General features: G+C 40.9%; 1 protein-coding gene across 5 annotated transcripts in view; it reads left to right on the forward strand.

The window, feature by feature from the left end:
• Positions 1-18,795, forward strand: part of PAPSS1 (3'-phosphoadenosine 5'-phosphosulfate synthase 1) — a 117,014-nt gene that overhangs the window by 82,702 nt on the left and 15,517 nt on the right. For 4 of the 5 annotated variants that reach the window (XM_022567085.2, XM_089911594.1, XM_089911593.1 and 1 more), the window contains 2 exons: positions 902-1,170; positions 18,204-18,433. In XM_022567085.2, coding sequence (XP_022422793.1) covers positions 902-1,170; positions 18,204-18,433 — 499 coding nt within the window. Of the gene's footprint in view, positions 1-901; positions 1,171-2,477; positions 2,558-18,203; positions 18,434-18,795 lie in introns of all 5 variants that reach the window. The other variant, XR_016393221.1, reaches the window with a different exon arrangement.

Raw genomic sequence — 18,795 nt, forward strand, 5'->3', positions numbered from 1 at the left:
GGTCAGAACTGAGAATAGATTGGGGATGTTGTACTATTCGGCTTAAAATTATGCAGGAAGAGGAAGTTGTTCCTCTCTGAGTCCAGATTGGATCAACACGGCGTGATGATGTATCAGATACTGTGAGGGCATCAAATACAGAGCTCCTCTAACTGCATTGTTACTCTGTTCTGTGAAATTACTCTATGACTCCAAGGAAGCATGCCTTCTAAGAAAGGTCTTCTGATAGCAAGAGCCCCATGTAGGAGCCAAGCCAGGGTTGTAATCAGATGTTACATAGTTAACCAGTTTAATTAATCCAGCAGTTTTCAACATTTGAGTAATAGCAATGGTCCTTGTAAGGGATATTGTTGTTGCTAAACTATAATCCAAAATCGAGACCTGGCATCACAAAACAACATTGGGTTCCAGTCAAGCAGAGTAATCACTATAAATGAGCTTACTTTGGTAGTAAGTAAATTTTTTAAACTCTACATATCTCTGTCTTTCTGTCTTCCTTCAATAAAGGAGTATCTTAGATCCAACGGCAGGATTGACTTGATGGGTAATTAAGGCATAGACCAAGAATTTATATCCACTGCAAGCAGTTGAACCGAGATGTTAGGGCCAGAAAGTCTGATTATCATTCTCAGGTTGCCCATGAATTCAGAAAGTAATTGTTATAAATCCATCACTACTATGTGATACACGCTCAGGCTTGTAAGATTTGTAAAGTAATAATTACTGTATCGTGTTGCCTCGGAGTAAATGGTCAGCGCGGTACATGTTTTTCACCAGTTTCTGATTCTGAGCACGCGTGTCTGCTTTATCCTAAGCATCAAGCTTCAAGAAGCATTGCTTATCCTTTGGAAGGTAATCTGTTAGAAAAGGACTATTATTAACTCTGAATATTCTCTTTCAGATGCTGTCTTTGCATTTCAGTTACGCAACCCGGTGCACAATGGCCATGCTCTATTAATGCAGGATACCCATAAGCAACTTCTAGAGAGGGGCTACCGGCGCCCTGTCCTTCTCCTTCACCCTCTTGGTGGCTGGACAAAGGAAGATGATGTTCCTCTGATGTGGCGTATGAAGCAGCATGCTGCAGTGCTGGAGGAAGGAGTCCTGAATCCTGAAACCACAGTGGTGGCCATCTTCCCATCTCCCATGATGTATGCTGGACCAACTGAGGTATTCACGGCAGCAGTGCTGAACCACTGTTACTGACACAGCAGGTGTCAACAACAGACCTGACTTTTGATTTTTCTGTCATCTGTAGGTCTATTCTAAACACAAGGCATGCTTGCATGGGCGAGCTTGAGAAGGTGTGACACAGGCTCTTGTCTGACCATGTTATACAGATCTGATAACACTCATCTTATCCCTTTAGCAAAGTCCAGAGTTACTCTTCCCAGGGGACAGATTTGGTCTGACTTTTGCTTCTGGTATTTCAGTGGGAAGGAAAGCATGGTATCTTTTCAAAAAAACATTCAGAAGACATTCTTCACCTGTTCTTTATTGAAGGACTAATAGGGTTAGGAAGTAAAATTGCTTCTTGTTATGGGGTGGAAGAGAGTTTTCGAGTTCTACTTAGTGGTCAAAAGGGAGGTTTTGAGATCTTTTTATAACCATATGTAAGGAAGAGAAGTTAATTAGGTTTTTGCTTCAAAGTAGAGTTGGCTTTCCAAAAATATTTGTTTGAATAAATGAATAAATGACCTAAAAAACAGTGTGTGGGAAATTCCTAGCCAGCTTCTTGTTGAGTGTTTAAGATAGAGAATGGAATGCATGTTATTATTGCATCCTTTTTCATCCCTGCCTTAAAGGGAGATGAATTTACTTAGATTTATCTGAGAGGCAAACCCTTTTAGAAAGAATTAAATAATTTAGTTGTATATACTCTGAGATATTTTCCTTCAAAAAAAAAGTTTAAAAGGAAATACAAGTGTGTTTGGCTATTCTTTGGGATCAAGCCTAAAATTTTGTGGTTTTTTTTAACATCTTTATTGAAGTATAATTGCTTTACATTGTTGTGTTAGTTTCTGCTGTATAACAAAGTGAATCAGCTATACGTATACATATATCCCCATATCCCCTCCCTGTTGCATCTCCCTCCCACCCTCCCTATCCCACCCTTCTAGGTGGTCACAAAGCACCGAGCTGATCTCCCTGTGCTATGCAAGCCTAAAAATTTTTATTGGACCTTAGTTGTGGGGCTGTGCAACTCTTTAAGAAATACTGACAGAAAACTACAATAACAACAAGTTAAAAGATTACAATGTATTTGACTCTTACTTGGATCCAGCCTAAATAATGCATTAGAACTTCCATATGAGGTGAAACTCCTCATATTCTTCCCTGGTTGTTGGTATAAAATGTTCATAAGAATTGGGCACCAAAAGCCCTTTTAGTTTCCCAGAGACCACCATGGTCTTTAGTTCTTACATCTCAATGAACTAAATTATTTTGGAAATAAAGTAACAATTTTGTTCCAATAGTTTCTCAGCTTCTTTGGTGCTGTCTTCATCATCATCATTTTAAGGGAATCATTTGGACTGAAGTTTTCCAGAATTATAGGGTGAGTGCTTTTCACTGTGGGAATGATGTAGGTGAATTTAGGGTCAGGAATGAGTTTATCAATAATCTCATTAAGAGCCAGTGAAGAAAATGAAGGAATTTATCTTCCCTATTGAGGACATATTTTGTCCTGTTTGTGTTTTTTATTCCCTATGTAAAAGGGGAAGATGTGACATTTTATTACCTAAATAAACTAAAAGCTGCTTTTGAGGAGGAGGCAATGAAGGGATAGATAAATAATAAAAGCAGCCAGATGGGACTTCCCTGGTGGCTCAGTGGTTAAGAATCCGCCTGCCAATGCAGGGGACACGGGTTCAAGCCCTGGTCTGGGAAGATCCCACATGCCGCGGAGCAACTAAGCCCATGTGCCATAACTACTGAGTCTGCGCTCTAGAGCCTGCGAGCCACAACTACTGAGCCCCTGTGCCGCAAACTACTGAAGCCCGCACGCCTAGAGCCCATGTTCCGCAACAAGAGAAGCCACCGCAATGAGAAGCCCATGCCCACACGAAGACTAGCCCCCGCTTGCCGCAACTGGAGAAAGTCTGAGAGCAGCAACAAAGACCCAACGCAGCCAAAATTAATTAATTAACTAATTAAAAAACAAAACAAAACAGACAGCTATGGTAAGAGAGAAAGGCCTTTCTTGAGATAACACCACAAAGGGTCAAGCATGCTGTTTTGTCTACACTAGAAACATTTTTAAGCGTTCTGATTTCAGAGCCAGGTGTGTTTCTCAAGATTCAAAGGTGAAGGTACCTAAAGGTGCCTTTGGGATGCTTGCATTTCGGCTAACCTCAGAGTCTCCCTCCTTGCAAGGCAAAGCTGACAGCGAGGTGAGCCGGCTGCAGCAGGCCTTTCCCCGGCCTCGGATTTGACTCCTGTTGCTACCCACAAGAGTGTGGTCTGGTCAAGACAACACAGGCTGTTGTCGAAGCCTGGGCCTGTTCTTGGCCTGGTTTGTCACCAGCTGGTCTGTAATAGCAGGTTAGACTTTGCTGAGCTATGTTTAAGTGCACAGAAGAGGGTTATTTAAGGGATGCACAAGGAGGTGAGACTAAATATTCTTTAAGGTTCTGTCCCATTCTCATCATTTTCTTATTTGCCTTATTTTCTTTTAACTTTGTATTGAAGTATAATATACGTAGGAAGAAGTGCATATTTCATAGGTTTACAATTAAATGAATTTTTCCCATTTGAACAGTCACAGGACCAGCACCCAGATAGGTAAAAAGCCTTTTACCAGCACCCTAGATGGTCTCCTTCCTGCCGTCTCCTGTCATTACCTGCTGTCCCCACGGTAGTCGTCACTGTTCTCGCTTCTCACATCATAGATCGCATTTGCTTGTTGGATACTTTGGGAGGCAGACTCTAAGAGTGAGAGATTAGCGTTCAGGAAATGTATCAGGGATGGCTCTTGGTATCAACGCTTGTGGAAGAGAAGAGATAGGAAGGGAGCAAGATTGGGCAGGGGGAGAAGTTGAGCTGCAGTTCAGTCTCAGTGGAAGCCTCAGTTGACCCCATGTGGAATTCTGGAAAGGCCCTTCAGAGATGTTCTGAGTTGCACAAGAAGGGCATGATGCCTTTGGGCACTGCTCCTCTTTTCCACAGAGGCAGTTTCTAAGGAGGGCTGACAGCTGCTGGGCGTTGTGTTGGCAACTCCTAAAGCTAGGGGAATAATCCTTCCTTCCTGGGGGGACCAGGGCGTTGCATCACAGCATCTAGTCCAGCCTGTCCTAGTGCTTTTCATAACCGAAATTATACAGTGTATATACCCTTTGGCGTCCGGCTTCTTTCGCTTTACATTATGTTGGGGAAACTCACCCTTAGTGTTGTGTGTAGTTAGTTGTAATTGGTCACTCAGTACTGTGGAGTGCCCCATTGTGTGACTGCACCCAGTACTGTTGATGGGCGTTTGTGCAGTTTTCAGTTGTTTGCTGTTAAGAATAGTGCTGGTACGAAGATTTTAATGCATGACTTTTTGTGGGCATTTATGTTGGTTATATACCTAGGAATTCTAGACAATTTAGGGGTATGCCTTTGTTCACCTTTAGTAGATGTTGCCAGTCAATTTTCCAATGTGGTTGTACCATTTTATATTCTCGTCAGCAGTGTATTTCTTCATCTAAACTTGATGACTGTTTTCATTTTAGCCATTTGGGCCCTCTAGCCCTATTTAACCAAACGTTCTGTAATACTTTTACTATTTCTTAACGAACCTCAAAATTTTTTTCATTGAAACAGTTTCACTGAAGAGGAAATGGAGAAGTAAATTATATACCATGATTGAGAATATAAGAATAGCCTATTTTTATTGCGCTCTTACTGTATTTGCCAGGCAATGTTCCAAGTGCTTTACATGTATTAGCTAACTTCATCCTTAGGACGACACCAAGAGAATAGATACTATTATTATTATTCTCACTTCAGAGATGAGGAAACGGAGGTAGAGGGGTTAACTAACCTGTTCAGGATCACACAGTAGTGTCGAGATAGTCTGGCTCCAGAGCCAGGTACCTATAACTGCCACAGAATATTTTTTATCTTATCATATAATATTAAAATATGTGGCTGCAGATTTTTGGAAAACAGACTGGAAATAAATTCTTAAAATATCCTGTAGGAGTTCCAGAACACTGAATTAGGATGGCCTTGGCTGACATTCATTAGAGGTGGAATCTCTAGTACAGGGCCTTTCAAACGTATTTTTTGTTTATCATAGCCTAGAGTTGTGGGTTGTGATCTTTGTTTAGTCTGTATTCATCCCCACAACAGCTCAGTGAGATAGGTTTTATTTCAATTTTATAGCTGAGGTTACTGAAGCTCAGAGAGACCAAGTAACATAACTTTGGTCTGTCCAAGAAAACCAGAGCTGGATGGTAGTTAAAGCAATAAAAACAGATTTTCATTCAGGAACTACTGCAGCAGGGGAAAAGAGACCTCAGCAGAGAACTGGGCTCAGTTGAATACATCGTGGTCAAGTGGGGATTTATAGCCAAGGAGCAGAGTGGGAGTCAGTGGATGGAAAATTACTAAGAGGAAACATCAGAAACAATGGGCATGGGATAATTCTAGTTAAACAGACCTAGCAGGATCCTTGTGGAAGGCAGGACAGCCTCATCAGATATCACTTGGGGGGTGGTGGGGATGAAGAATTTGATCAGATATCGAGGATGGAGGGTTTCAAGACTGACTTAGATTTTTGCTGCAACTGGGTGGTACAGGCCCTACAAGGATGGACACTGAAGGTCGAGGCATAGAGGGCTTGGAGTTAGGTCAGGGAGAGAGTCTTGCTCAGATCTTACAGCCAGCAAGACACAGAGCTGGAACTGAAACTCAAGCCTTTCTGACTCCAAGGCCTGTGTGTTCTTTGCACAAGGCTCCTTGCTGCCTGGAAGCCTCAAAGGGGCCTTAGCAGTCGGTGGAAGGGCAAAGAAGTTAAGGATCCTCTGAGCCTACACAGAGCTCCCAGGTTTCCTAGAAGGGTATAAAGGTGTGTTAGAGTAGTTTCTGTCCGTAGATCTCTGTTTGGAGTGTCAGTTACATGCTAAGAGGTGTAGCTCTTCTCAGGAAACACCGCATCTGGTGCCTGAGCAAAGGCCATTTTTAACTTCTGAACTTTTATAGAACAAACTTTAGAAATTCTGATAAACGGCTTCCTTTTTTTTTTTTTTTGTGGTACGCGGGCTTCTCACTGTTGCGGTCTCTCCCGTTGCGGAGCACAGGCTCCGGACGCGCAGGCTCAGCGGCCATGGCTCACGGGCCCAGCCGCTCCGCGGCATGTGGGATCTTCCCGGACCGGGGCACGAACCTGTGTCCCCTGCATCGGCAGGCGGACTCCCAACCACTGCGCCACCAGGGAAGCCCACGGCTTCATATTTTAAACCATTAAATATATTAATGTTTATGAACTGGCAGGATTTAAACTGTTAGATTGAGTGGATTTTGAAAACTATCCATTTCTTTTTCTCAAGTGCCTCACTTGTGTGTTTGACTTACTTGGCTTATTCACACCTCAAGTGAAGGATTTTTTTATAGTTCAAAAAAAAAAAAAACCAAAACACAACACTCATTTTGTAGCTGACCCAGTGACATCAGGAAAAAGTCTGCCAGTAATGCTCATTTGCCAACTAATAATAATAAAATAAAAAACAGTGACTCTTCCTTTAATCGTTTTCTGTAGGTCATTTAGAAGGCATTGGTACTAGATTTGCTTCCGCAGCACAAATGCTTCTCAGAACAATGAGCAGCTGTTAGTCTGTTTGGTTATCAACAGGATGTCCCTGATTTTTCAGTCTGTAAAGATATAATGGCTTGATTCCTAAATTCTGTTTTAGGAATTGGATAGGTGGGGTGCAGGGCAGCATGTGGGAGAGCTACTTTTCTAATGCTAAAAATGTGTCATACATGTACTTTTTTTTTGAGGCATTAATCTACTATGTAGAAAATTGTCCCATCTCACTAAATGCTAAATCCATTTCTGTAAAGGACAAATAATACTTTTTAAGACATGTTATGTGAAAGTGCTGAAAGTAAGATATATCTTGGAATGTGGATATGTACAAATAATAAGTTCTGTCTTGGGCTTAAGGCATTTGAGTGAAAATTACGAGCTGAATTTTGGAGAAAATGCATTGTTAGAAGCTGGGATTTTTCTTTGCCATGAAAGTTATCCGTGCACTTGGTAAATGACTCCTTAATAGCAACTGATTGTATTTAAGTGAGCAGATGCCCATAAACAGCTACAGTAGGAACATATTGCCACATGATGCCAGTATATTTAATTAGTTCCTGCTTTACACCAGTATTTGGAGTAGTAAGTAGGATGTCTGTTAGGGTATAAACCCTGTTTTTCCCCTTAAACACTTCCAAGAGCTTTAACAACCTAAAGGGACACTCTTAGGGTCTGAGCCTAATTATAGGAGCCATAAACTCCCAAGTTTTAATTGTAACCTTTGACTCTCTTTGAGGTCTTTGATAATTTTGTTTTCTGCTCATTTATTTTATTGATGTATCTGGAATAGCGTAACACAGATTCACAGTCTCTTATCCAAAACACTTGGGGCCGTGTATTACTACTTAATTCTCCTGATGGTTCTGAGACATAAAACACATTAATATTTCTGTAGCAAAGTGAATGACTTTCCACAGTAACTGGGATCAGCAAAGGCCATAGATAACTTCATGTCAGTTTTGATCAGGTTGTGCTAAGTTAGTTAAAAAACTGGGCTTTTGGATTTCAGATGGTTGTGTTAAGTAGTCTTCTTATGGTAACCACTTGGTAGCATGTACCTGTATCAAATCATCATGTTGTATACTTTACACTTACATAAAGTTGTATGTCAATTATATCTCAACAAAGCTGGAAAAAAATTGAACTTCAGATTTTCTGGTAAGCAGTTGCGGATCTTTATCACAAAAACATTTAGAGTCTGTTGATTTATTTAAAAAATAATTTGGGGATTCCTATAGTCTGTTTTATATACTTTTAGCTTATATGTGTCTTAAGAACTGAAATTACTAACTTAATTCAGAAACATTAGATTTTACAGGTGTTTTAGGATGCTTTTCCTGGGGGAGTGGGAAACCCTGTTTTTCTCCTGACTTTCCTGTAGATTTCCAACTCAGAATCTCTTTCTGCCTGTTTCTTACTCAGGCAGCATCAAGTTCAGATACTGTGTTTTAGTTTGGCTTTTCACTTTTTTTCTGCAATTGTAATCTATGCTGTTTCTTCCTTAAATGTAGTACTAACTTGTGTTTCCTGTCCTGCTCTGATGTCCTGTGTTGTAGGGCGTGACGCAGTGTAAGTAGCTCAATAAGAGTAGGTATGCATGGACTTTGGGGTCGGAAAGACCCAGTTCAAATATTCCGTCTCTTAGTCGTTCGTTTTGCAGCTTTGAATGTGTTATTGAAAGTTTTCTTATTTGTGAAACAGAAATATTATCTTACTGATTTGCTCTAAACATTAAATGAGGTATTTATAAAACACTTTGTTTTCATATTAGGAAGAACTCAATAACTGGTACCTATTTTTTTCTTCTCTCACCCCTGGAAGGGATATCATGAAATGCTTTCCAATGACACACCACCATGGTTGCCTTCCTTTGCTTCCTTAATAATCAGTGAGGGGGTGGAGAGACAGAAGATTATCAAGGACTTTTGGCTTTTTTTTTTTTGCAGTACGCGGGCCTCTTACTGTTGTGGCGTCTCCCGTTGCGGAGCACAGGCTCCGGACATGCAGGCTCAGCGGCCATGGCTCACGGGCCCAGCCACTCCGCGGCATGTGGGATCTTCCCGGACCGGGGCACGAACCCGCGTCCCCTGCATATCGGCTCAACCACTGTGCCACCAGGGCAGCCCTGGCTTTTTTTTTTTTTTTTTTAATTTATTTTGTTTATTTTTGGCCGCATTGGGTCTTCTTTGCTTCTCACGGGCTTTCTCTAGTTACGGCGAGCAAGGGCTACTCTTCATTGCAGTGCACAGGCTTCTCATTGTGGTGGCTTCTCTTGTTGCAGAGCACGGGCTCTAGGCACGCGGACTTCAGTAGTTGTGGCACGCGGGCTCAGTAGTTGTGGCTCGATGGCTCTAGAGCGCAGGCTCAGTAGTTGTGGCGCACAGGCTTAGTTGCTCCAGGGCATGTGGGATCTTCCCGGACCAGGGCTCGAACACGTGTCCCCTGCATTGGCAGGCGGACTCTCAACCACTGCACCACCAGGGAAGCCCCTTGGCTTTTATCAAAAGCAAATTTTGTGGTCCCTGTGCTTGGGAGGCAGGAAGAGGGAGGAGGATACTGGATTTGCTCTCTATCCCATGACCCTCTTCACACCTGCTGGGGGCCTGGGCTCAGCCAGGGCAAGGTAATTTACAAGAATAAAATCAGTTTGGTTGCTGATGGTTCTGAGCAAATACTTCTCTTACATTTGAATTGTGTTATTTTGAATCCTGAGACAGCTGAGGTTTATCCTTGAAGGTAAAGGAAATCTTTGGGAAAGTCTGTATTTTGTGAGGAATCAGACCTCAGATTCCTGGCGTGCAGACTGAAGGGTTTGGATTCCACAATCTAAAATCCCTTTCAACTCTTAAAATTCTCTGATGGGAGTAATTATAAGGTATGTCTAATTCTCTCCTACAAGCTGGAGAATGGAATGTCTAAGTAGATTTCATAATTTTTGCAAATCAGAAATGTGACTCTCATGACGACTGAATACTGTTGAGTGCCTGTACAGAGGGATGGAAATTCTAGAAGCATTTAGAATACTTAGTTGTACAAAGATTGAAAGTCATAAGTACCCAGAATCTACATGATGGGAAGGATGAACCTTGTCTTTCATTTGCCTCTCTTGATTTTCCCAGTCAACTTGAAGAGTTTAAAATGGTTCCTACCATTGAGAAATCAAGAGGCAGACCATTAAGATTTGGGAATTTCAAGAAAATAGGTTAATACTAAAGTGATGTGATAATGTACAACCAAGTATTTTAATGTGAAATTCATGAGATGAAGATATAGATTTTTTTACCCAACAAAAATAGATAATTTGTTTGACCTTCTAAAGAATTTTCGTACATTAAAACAGGTACAGTTTTGATGATTTAGAAAAAACAAATTTGCACATTTACAAAAAAAAAAAGTCCCTGTGCCTGAAGTTCTTTCATAAACCAGTTGAGTATATGAGTTTGGGTTTATGGAATGTTGACTTTAATAAAATTCATTACACTTGAAGAAAATTTTGATGTGAAATGTATAAAGAAATAGGTTATTTAAATGGGGACTTAAATAACTGTTCTATTTATTATCTTCAGTATTTTTAATTAAACAAAATTGAAAATATTACATACTTAACCAGGCTTCTAGGACAGTGGAATTTCTCCATTGTGGGGTACGAAGAAGATGGTGTAGTACTAGTGGTGTTGTATGTAAGTGTATAGTCCAGCTTTATAATTTTATAATGTAATATTTTAAATTTGGAAAGTAATTTGTTTATTTTTCTCTCAGAAACTACTGAAAATAAAATTTACCAAAATCCTTGTTAGGTTTGCAAGTAGAGAGGTAAATGATAGGTACTATTTTCTAATGGTGTCAGGGAGCAAATGAGACTTTTATGTTTATAAAAAGGGGCGTAAATTAAAAATGGGGGAGAGACACACTCCGAGGTAATATGCCATAGTGGGATGATTCAGGAACAGTTCTAATTCTAAAGAATTTACATTATAAATATTATGTGTATGGAGATGGGTAATTTAGGTTTCTATATATCAGTGATTTTTGGTTTGTTAGTCGCACAATATCTTTTTTTTAAGAATATTTATTTTTAATTAATTTTATTTATTTATTTTTGGCTGCGTTGGGTCTTCGTTGCTGTGCGCGGGCTTTTCTCTAGTTGCAGCGAGTGGGGGCTACTCTCCATTGCGGTGCGCAGGCTTCTCATTGCGGTGGCTTCTCTTGTTGTGGAGCACGGGCTCTAGGCACATGGGCTTCAGTAGTTGTGGCATATAGGCTCAGTAGTTGTGGCTCGTGGGCTCTAGAGTGCAGGCTCAGTAGTTGTGGCGCACGGGCTTAGTTGCTCCGCGACATGTGGGATCTTCCCGAACCAGGGCTTGAACCCGTGTGCCCTGCACCGGCAGGCGGATTCTTAACCACTGCGCCACCAGGGAAGTCCTGCACAATATCTTAATCTATGATGGCTGGCAGGGAGAAGCCATTATAGGATTTGCATAGATCAATCTCATTTCTTTAAGAGTTGATTATAATTTGAATCATGAACTACTCCCCTGTTAGCACTACTGGGTAGCAGAACTTAATTCTTACTTCTATTACATTGTGGAAGTTAAGAGTCAAGTAAACATTAGCTGCAAAAATGTATTTGGGGAGGAAATTCTGAAACAAATATTGATTTATTTCTATGACTTATTCTGAGTAGTCATTATTCTGGCATCCATTTTATTTTATTTTACTATAGTTGATTTACAATATTGTGTTAATTTCAGGTGTTCAGCTTCAGATTCTTTTCCATTATAGGTTATTACAAGATACTGAATATAGTTCCCTGTGCTATGCCGTAAATCCTTGTTGTTTATTTTATACGTAGTCATGTGTATCTGTTAATCCCATACAGTACTCTTAATTTATCCCTCCCCCTCCCTTTTCCTCTTTGGTAACCATAATATTTTCTGTGTCTGTGAGTCTGTTTCTGTTTTGTAAATAAGTTTATTTGTATCATTTTTTTAGGTTCCACATATAAGTGATATATAATATTTGTCTTTCTCTGACTTCACTTAGTATGATAATCTCTAAGTCCATCCATGTTGCTACAAATGGCAGTATTTCGTTTTTTTGTCACTGAGTAATATTCCAGTGTATAAATATGCCTGTTGAGCTGAGAAGGCAGAGATTGGCTTTTAGGGCTGCTGGAGCAGCTGAGACTTGCAGTATAGAGCTAAGGCAGCAGAAGACTGTGAGGGTGTTCCCCATGGTTCCTTGGACTGCATTCGTGCAGGGCAAGACTCTGAGGCCTGGTAGAGAGTGGCTGCAGTAAGTTTGAGAGTGGATTGAAGACACCAGAGGTTATTCATTGTTGGAAGATGACATTCGAGCTCAGCTAGAGTGGAGAAACCTTGCTAACACCCTTGGCATTCAACTAAGACATCAGAAACACATGCTTTAGGAACAAAGACCACACCCTAGAGAAACAGTGTATCAATTTGGGTACAGTCAGGAGGTGGGAAATCACACAGAATTGGACATGGGAAGTTTAAAGAATTGTTAAGCTTTAATAGAGAAGTAACTATAAAAATGCAGAGTGAACTCTAAAGGGTGTCCTGGGGCCGAGGGAGATTACCAAAGGAAAAATAGATACACTTGGAAAAGGGATCCTCTCCCCAAAGCTGGGCTTCAGATCTCATTGGAAAAGGTATGGTTTCATCCCACTGGATGGTGAAGTTCAGTGGATTGCCTGGACCGCACTGGTTCACAGATGCCACATAGCAGGGAACAACCCTCTGGTTCACAAGCTAGCTGGGGCTAATAGACTGGGCTCAGTGGGGGTCAGGGCGTTGGGAGCTGGCTTGCTGCCAGATTGGTGCACAGTGTGGTACCCATGTTGGAATTAATGCAGGAAACAACCCTCTGAGGCACAGGTGAGCACAGGGTGGTGAGTGAGTGAGCAGAGGGAGTCTGGGAGCTGCTGGTGGTAGGCTTGGAGCGCACTGGTGTTTGCATTAGGAGGGCTGCAGCAAGGTGGTCACTGGACTCAGGCTAGGGCTCTGAGGTTGTTGAAGGATTGTGCACTTTGAGTTTGCTGCTGGACCAGACTGCCGCCAACTATCCCCATACTCAGGTACCACTACACACCCTTCCTTCTACAATGTCTCTCTACTGATAAAACTTAACATTTTGCTCACTGTGAAGGGGAAATGCTTAGTTTTCAATCCGTTATCTCAGAGCAAATACTGATGGTGAATTTGGATTTGAAAGGCAGTGGGTTGATAATTGGCCCAAAAAGCTAGACTGGACCTGCCCAACAAGGTTTAAAACTGAGCCTCAAAAAGATAAGGAGAGGTGCCAGTACCTGCCTGCTAGAATCAGGCTCTTATCATTCTAAAGGAAAAAAGCACCATTCAGACTCCTTAAAACAAGTCATTCGGGCTTCCCTGGTGGCGTAGTGGTTGAGAGTCCTCCTGCCGATGCAGGGGACACGGGTTCGTGCCCCGGTCTGGGAAGATCCCACATGCCGCAGAGCAGCTGGTCCCGTGAGCCATGGCCGCTGAGCCTGCGCGTCCGGAGCCTGTGCTCCGCAACGGGAGAGGCCACAACAGTGGGAGACCTGCGTACCGCAAAAAAAAAAAAAAAAAAAAAATTCAAAGGAAAGCACAATTAAGCACATAGTAGTCAATCTGCTGAAAATTTATGATAAAGAGAGGAACCTTAAAAGTAGAGGGATGGGGAAGGTGAGAGGAAGAGGGAACAATAGGGAAATAATAGGAATGATGGCTGACTTCTCAAGAGCATTATGAACTAGAAGCAACGGAGTAACATTTTTAAGCGAGAAAAGAAGTAAAAACAAGTCTGTAATCTAGAATTCTGTATTCAAGCAAAAATAAAGGTGAAGTAAAGACATTTCAGATAAATAAAAGTTGAGAATTTTATTAGGGAGGAAAAGTTTTTCAGAACCCTCCAGCAGACTTCCCAAGAGATTCTATTATTTGCTTAGATGCTCATGCTGTAGGGCTGTATGTCAAGGGAAGGCTGAAAAGCAAGGACCCGACATTTTCATCATTTAGGGTGCCGTTTCTGTCATCAAGGAATAGGGAGATCAGGGCAAAGAGAAATCAGTTGTTGTGGAGGCAACTAGCAGTCTTTGCCACCTTTGAATTAAATTACTTTTATAATCAGAAAAAGAATGACAAAGCTATTTGTTATTTGCTACACAGGTGCAAGTAAAGCCAAAAATAAGTCATTTGTTGTTCAGTTGGCCATTTACAGATTCTTAGAGGGGCTTATAGGAAACTTTTAGGTATCACCTTATGTTCCTTCTTCACTGTGCATTCAGTTTCCCGATAATGATGTTAGCCACTGGGCATGAAAAGATAAATAATACATCTTGACCTCAGTCTGCTGGGCAGATAGATAGCTCTTACTGATTTTTAGCAGCCGTCTTCTGGGTAGTATGTCACCTTTAGAGAGTGAGTGAATTTTCTTTAGAAACACTGGTTAGGAAGCAATTAATTCAACTGTGATTGACAGAAAATACTTTACAGAATAATACTAACAGCAGCAATATTTGTGACTGTCCTCTATTGAGGGCCGGGTGGTGTCCTGAATATTTTCAAAACTCCCAGCAATCTTTTGCATTAAGTATTATCATTCTCATTTTTATAAACTGGGAAACTGAGGTTTATATAAGGAAGTTGCCTAAGGGCATTCCATCACCAAGGGGCAAAGCTAGGATTCAAATCTAGGACAACCTGACTCTAAATAAAGCCTGTATTCTTAACCAGATACTGATGGCTGTGGGCTGACTTGCATTCTCTGGATGAAAACATATTACCTGTTCAGTAGGTTGTAACTTGACTCACACTAGGCATTCTTAGAAGAGTTACGTGTGATTTGCCTATTCATGGCTGTTAAAATTTAAAAAGTATTCTCATAAGGGAACCATTCACTAAAATGTACATTGAAATCATTCAGGTCACCTGCAAAAGAATGCTGACTCCATGTTTGTTGTGTTTACATTTAATTTACTCATATACCTTCTAAAAGAAGTCAGAGAAGCAGTTTAAATTTCTGACAATTTTACAAGACAGAATTAGCACTGGCCCCTGTCACCAATATGCTTTTGAAAAATATTCCTAGTTTAATGGCCATTTGGCCCTTGAATGATTTAAGCATCCAGACATAAATACTTAATGAGAAAAGTAAGTTCACCTAAATTCAGAAAACTTAGACTGCCCTTTTAATTTAACTCTGTAAGCAGTAGCTATTTTTCCTGAGGCAGAAAAGATTTTCCATTTAAGTGGAGTTGCAGAGTAGTTAATTGATGATTTGGTTCTGACTGACCCCTTGATAAAAATTCTGAGTGTGAACTAGCAAAGGTCTCCTGTGGGTCTATTGTGAAGGGGCAGAGGGGAATGAGCCGAAATTTCATGAAGAGCTGAATCTGGGATGGGTGGGCGTATCTGGGGAACAGAGCATCATGCTTTGCCATCTTGTTCATACAGAACTGTTGCAGCTCAATGCAAGCAGAAGTAATACTGTAGTAGGAAAATAGGTAGTTTATTATAGGGCCTTAGGGTCCTTTCTATTTAGTTGGCTTATGGGGAAAGCAAACTAGGATAGCGCTCTGGAGGCTTTTTAATGGTCTGTGTTTGGAAGTGGCACACATCACTTGGGCTCTCATTCCTTCCGCCAGAACTCAGCCATATGGCCACACTGCAAGGGAGACTGAGAATTGTATTAAACTGTGTGTTCAGGAAGAAGAAGGATGGTACAAGGTACATAGAAACACAGGTATACGGAAAACTAAGCAAGTGGAAGAAAATCAAGACAATTATTAACTCTAGGAAAAGCAAACAGTTGTACAAGGAGAGGAATAAAATAAAGATGATAACAGCTAACATTTGTTGTGTACTTACTTGATACCAGGTACTATTCAAAGTCCTCACATGTTTCATGTGTTAATTTTCTTAAAAATTGAATGCGATAAATATTATTGTAATCCCCATCTTACAGATGAATGTTTATTTCACCAAAGTATTGGTATCACTGTATTTCTTGGATAAATTGGATAGGGAATGAGATAGTGGAGTAAGAGCCAAATATCTTCTTCTTCTCTTTTTTTAAAAAATGTATTTATTTATTTATTTATGGCTATGTTGGGTCTTCATTGCTGCTCACGGGCTTTCTCTAGTTGCGGCAAGCAGGGGCTACTGTTCATTGCGGTGCGTGTGCTTCTCATTGCAGTGGCTTCTCTTGTTGCAGAGAACAGGCTCTAGGTATGCTGGCCTCAGTAGTTGTGGCTTCTGGGCTCTAGAGCACAGGCCTCAGTAGTTGTGACGCACGGGCATAGTTGCTCCATGGCATGTGGGATCTTTCCGGACCAGGGCTCGAACCCATGTCCCCTGCATTGGCAGGCGGATTCTTAACCACTGCGCCATCAGGGAAGTCCCCATATCTTCTTTTACTGTAGGAAATATAAGTAATGTGGGAATAATGGCTATGTTACAGTTGATCCTTGAACAACACAAATTTGAACTGTGCGGGTCCACTGATACGCAGGTTTTTTTCAGTAAATACCTACGGTACTACATAGTTTTTGGTTGATTGAATCCATGGATGCAGAACCTTGGGTGCAGAGGGCTGACTGTGAGACATGAGCATCCACAGATATCGAGGATGACAGTATATAATATCTAAAATTAAACAGTCAAGATGCAGCAGTGTACACATGCTGCTTAGAAATATAGAGGTAAGGACTTCCCTGGTGGTCCAGTGGTTAAGACTCCGCACTCTCAATGCATGGGGCCTGGGTTCAATCCCTGGTCAGGGAACTAGAGCCTGCGTGCCCCAACTGAAGATCCCGCGTGCCGCAGCTAAGACCCGGTGCACCCAAATAAAGAAATAAATATTTAAAAGAAAAAGAAATACAGAGGTAAATATCTGTAGAAACAACTAAAAAAGTTGAAACTCCTCAGGGTGACCAATTCAAGCGTAGGGTATGGGATTGCCCCTGTGCTCTTGCACTTTCTGAACTATGTTAATAAAAATAAAGTACTTGGTATAAGAGAAACTGTCAAGAGAGATAAAATGAAAGTGATGTGTAGTGGTCATCATTTATACCTCTTTTCACACAGAACCGAGATGGTTTTGTAAATCACTAAATAGTGGAGCCATACACTGAAAGGGAGCTAAGACCAAGTTTGTAGACCTGGGTTTGTCCTACACTCTATTGGCCGAGTCACTTAACCTTTGAGGGTTTACTTCCTTGGAGTTTTAATGAGAACGATGGTCTCTTAGTTACTTTAACTTCTAACGTTCCATAGTTCTAGGTGTTAGACTAACTAATTTTTGTTTTTAAACAGTATTAATGTGAAAGTATAGGCTACAGAGGTAGCTTTGGATGCAACATGGCTATTTAGCCACGACCAACACCTTGCTTTATTCTTACCTAGTATCTTAGGTAGTAATCATTTAGGTGACAGGATTTTCTCAGTACCGGTTTATGTAAATATTCATATAACTTAAATAATTTTCATCCAATTTTTTTTAACCTATTAAAGCATAACGTAGAGAAAAGTACATACATCACAGTGTACACACAGCTCAGTGAACTCTTACAGTGAGCGTACTCTGAGTACCAGCACCCGGATTGGATCCTGGGTCAAGAAACATTACCAGGGACTCCTAGAACTAACATCGAAGTGGTTTAGGTACAAGCTTTGATTTCCAAGGTTGGTCAAAGTATTCAAACTTTCAGTTACAAGATGAGCAAGTTCTGAGGATCTGTTGTACAGCATGGTGTTTGCGGTTAATAATACTGTATTGCATACTTGAGATTTGCTGAGAGAGTAGATCTTAAGTGCTCTCACCATAGGCACAAAATGGTAACTGTGCCGTAGTGAATGTGTTCATTAACTTGATTGTGGTATTTCACGATGTATATGTATATCAAATCATTGCGTTGTAGGCTTTAAATATAAACAGGTTTATTTGTCAATTATACTCAATAAAGCTGCGGAGAAAAAAAGAACATTATCGTTACCCCAGAAGCCCCTTTCAGTTGCCTGTCTCAGAGGATCAACCACTAGCCTGATTTCTAACCAACATATTAGATTTTGAACTATATATAAATGACATCTAGTAGTTGTGTGAAATCCTACACATAGACACAGATGTACATTCACATATCCCTTACCAGTAAAACAAATATATAGATACGTATACATAAACATCCATACCACATATACTTTTAGATTTTTTGGAAGGCGAGGGGTTGCCAGTTTTGTTTCTCGCTTCCCAAAGTGAACATTTTAATCTGTTGAGATTTCCTACTGATACTGACTGTATAAGAAGTATATGCATTTATTATCCACTTATTACTCCTAAGTGCCGGTCATAAAATCATGGTTATCTAATAGGAAAATTTTTGTTCTAGGTCCAGTGGCATTGCAGAGCACGGATGGTTGCAGGAGCCAACTTTTACATCGTTGGACGAGACCCTGCTGGCATGCCTCATCCAGAAACAGGGAAGGGTCTCTATGAGCCAACTCATGGCGCCAAAGTGCTGACCATGGCCCCTGGCCTAATCACCTTGGAAATAGTCCCCTTTCGAGTCGCGGCTTATAACAAGAAAAAGAAGCGGATGGACTACTATGACTCTGAGCAGTAAGCTTTACAGTCTCTGCACGAATCTGTGAAACACTTTGTGCTCTAAGCTGCTCCGAGGGCTTTAACGCATTGTCTCATCTTTACTATAACTTATCAGTGACAATCTTTGTTGTACCCATTTCAGAGAAAGGCAAACCAGGGAAACGAATTTCTCAATATTTCAGAAGTTAGAAGTAGAAATAAAAATTGAATCTGGTTTCATGGTTCATGATCTCAGGAATTTTGTTGTGAAGTGTTTAAGGGCAGTAATGACATTTCTGTCTGCCATATTACTGAGCATATAGAAGTGCTTAGGACTTAGTACCAAGGCCTAGTGATGATTTTGCTGGTAAGCCCAGGGGATCTATGTAATGAGAGTG

Source organism: Delphinapterus leucas, chromosome 5 (assembly GCF_059928025.1).
Source record: "Delphinapterus leucas isolate spDelLeu-1000000601 "Yukka" chromosome 5, BTC_Dleu_Yukka2, whole genome shotgun sequence".
Taxonomy (NCBI): Eukaryota; Metazoa; Chordata; class Mammalia; order Artiodactyla; family Monodontidae; genus Delphinapterus; species Delphinapterus leucas.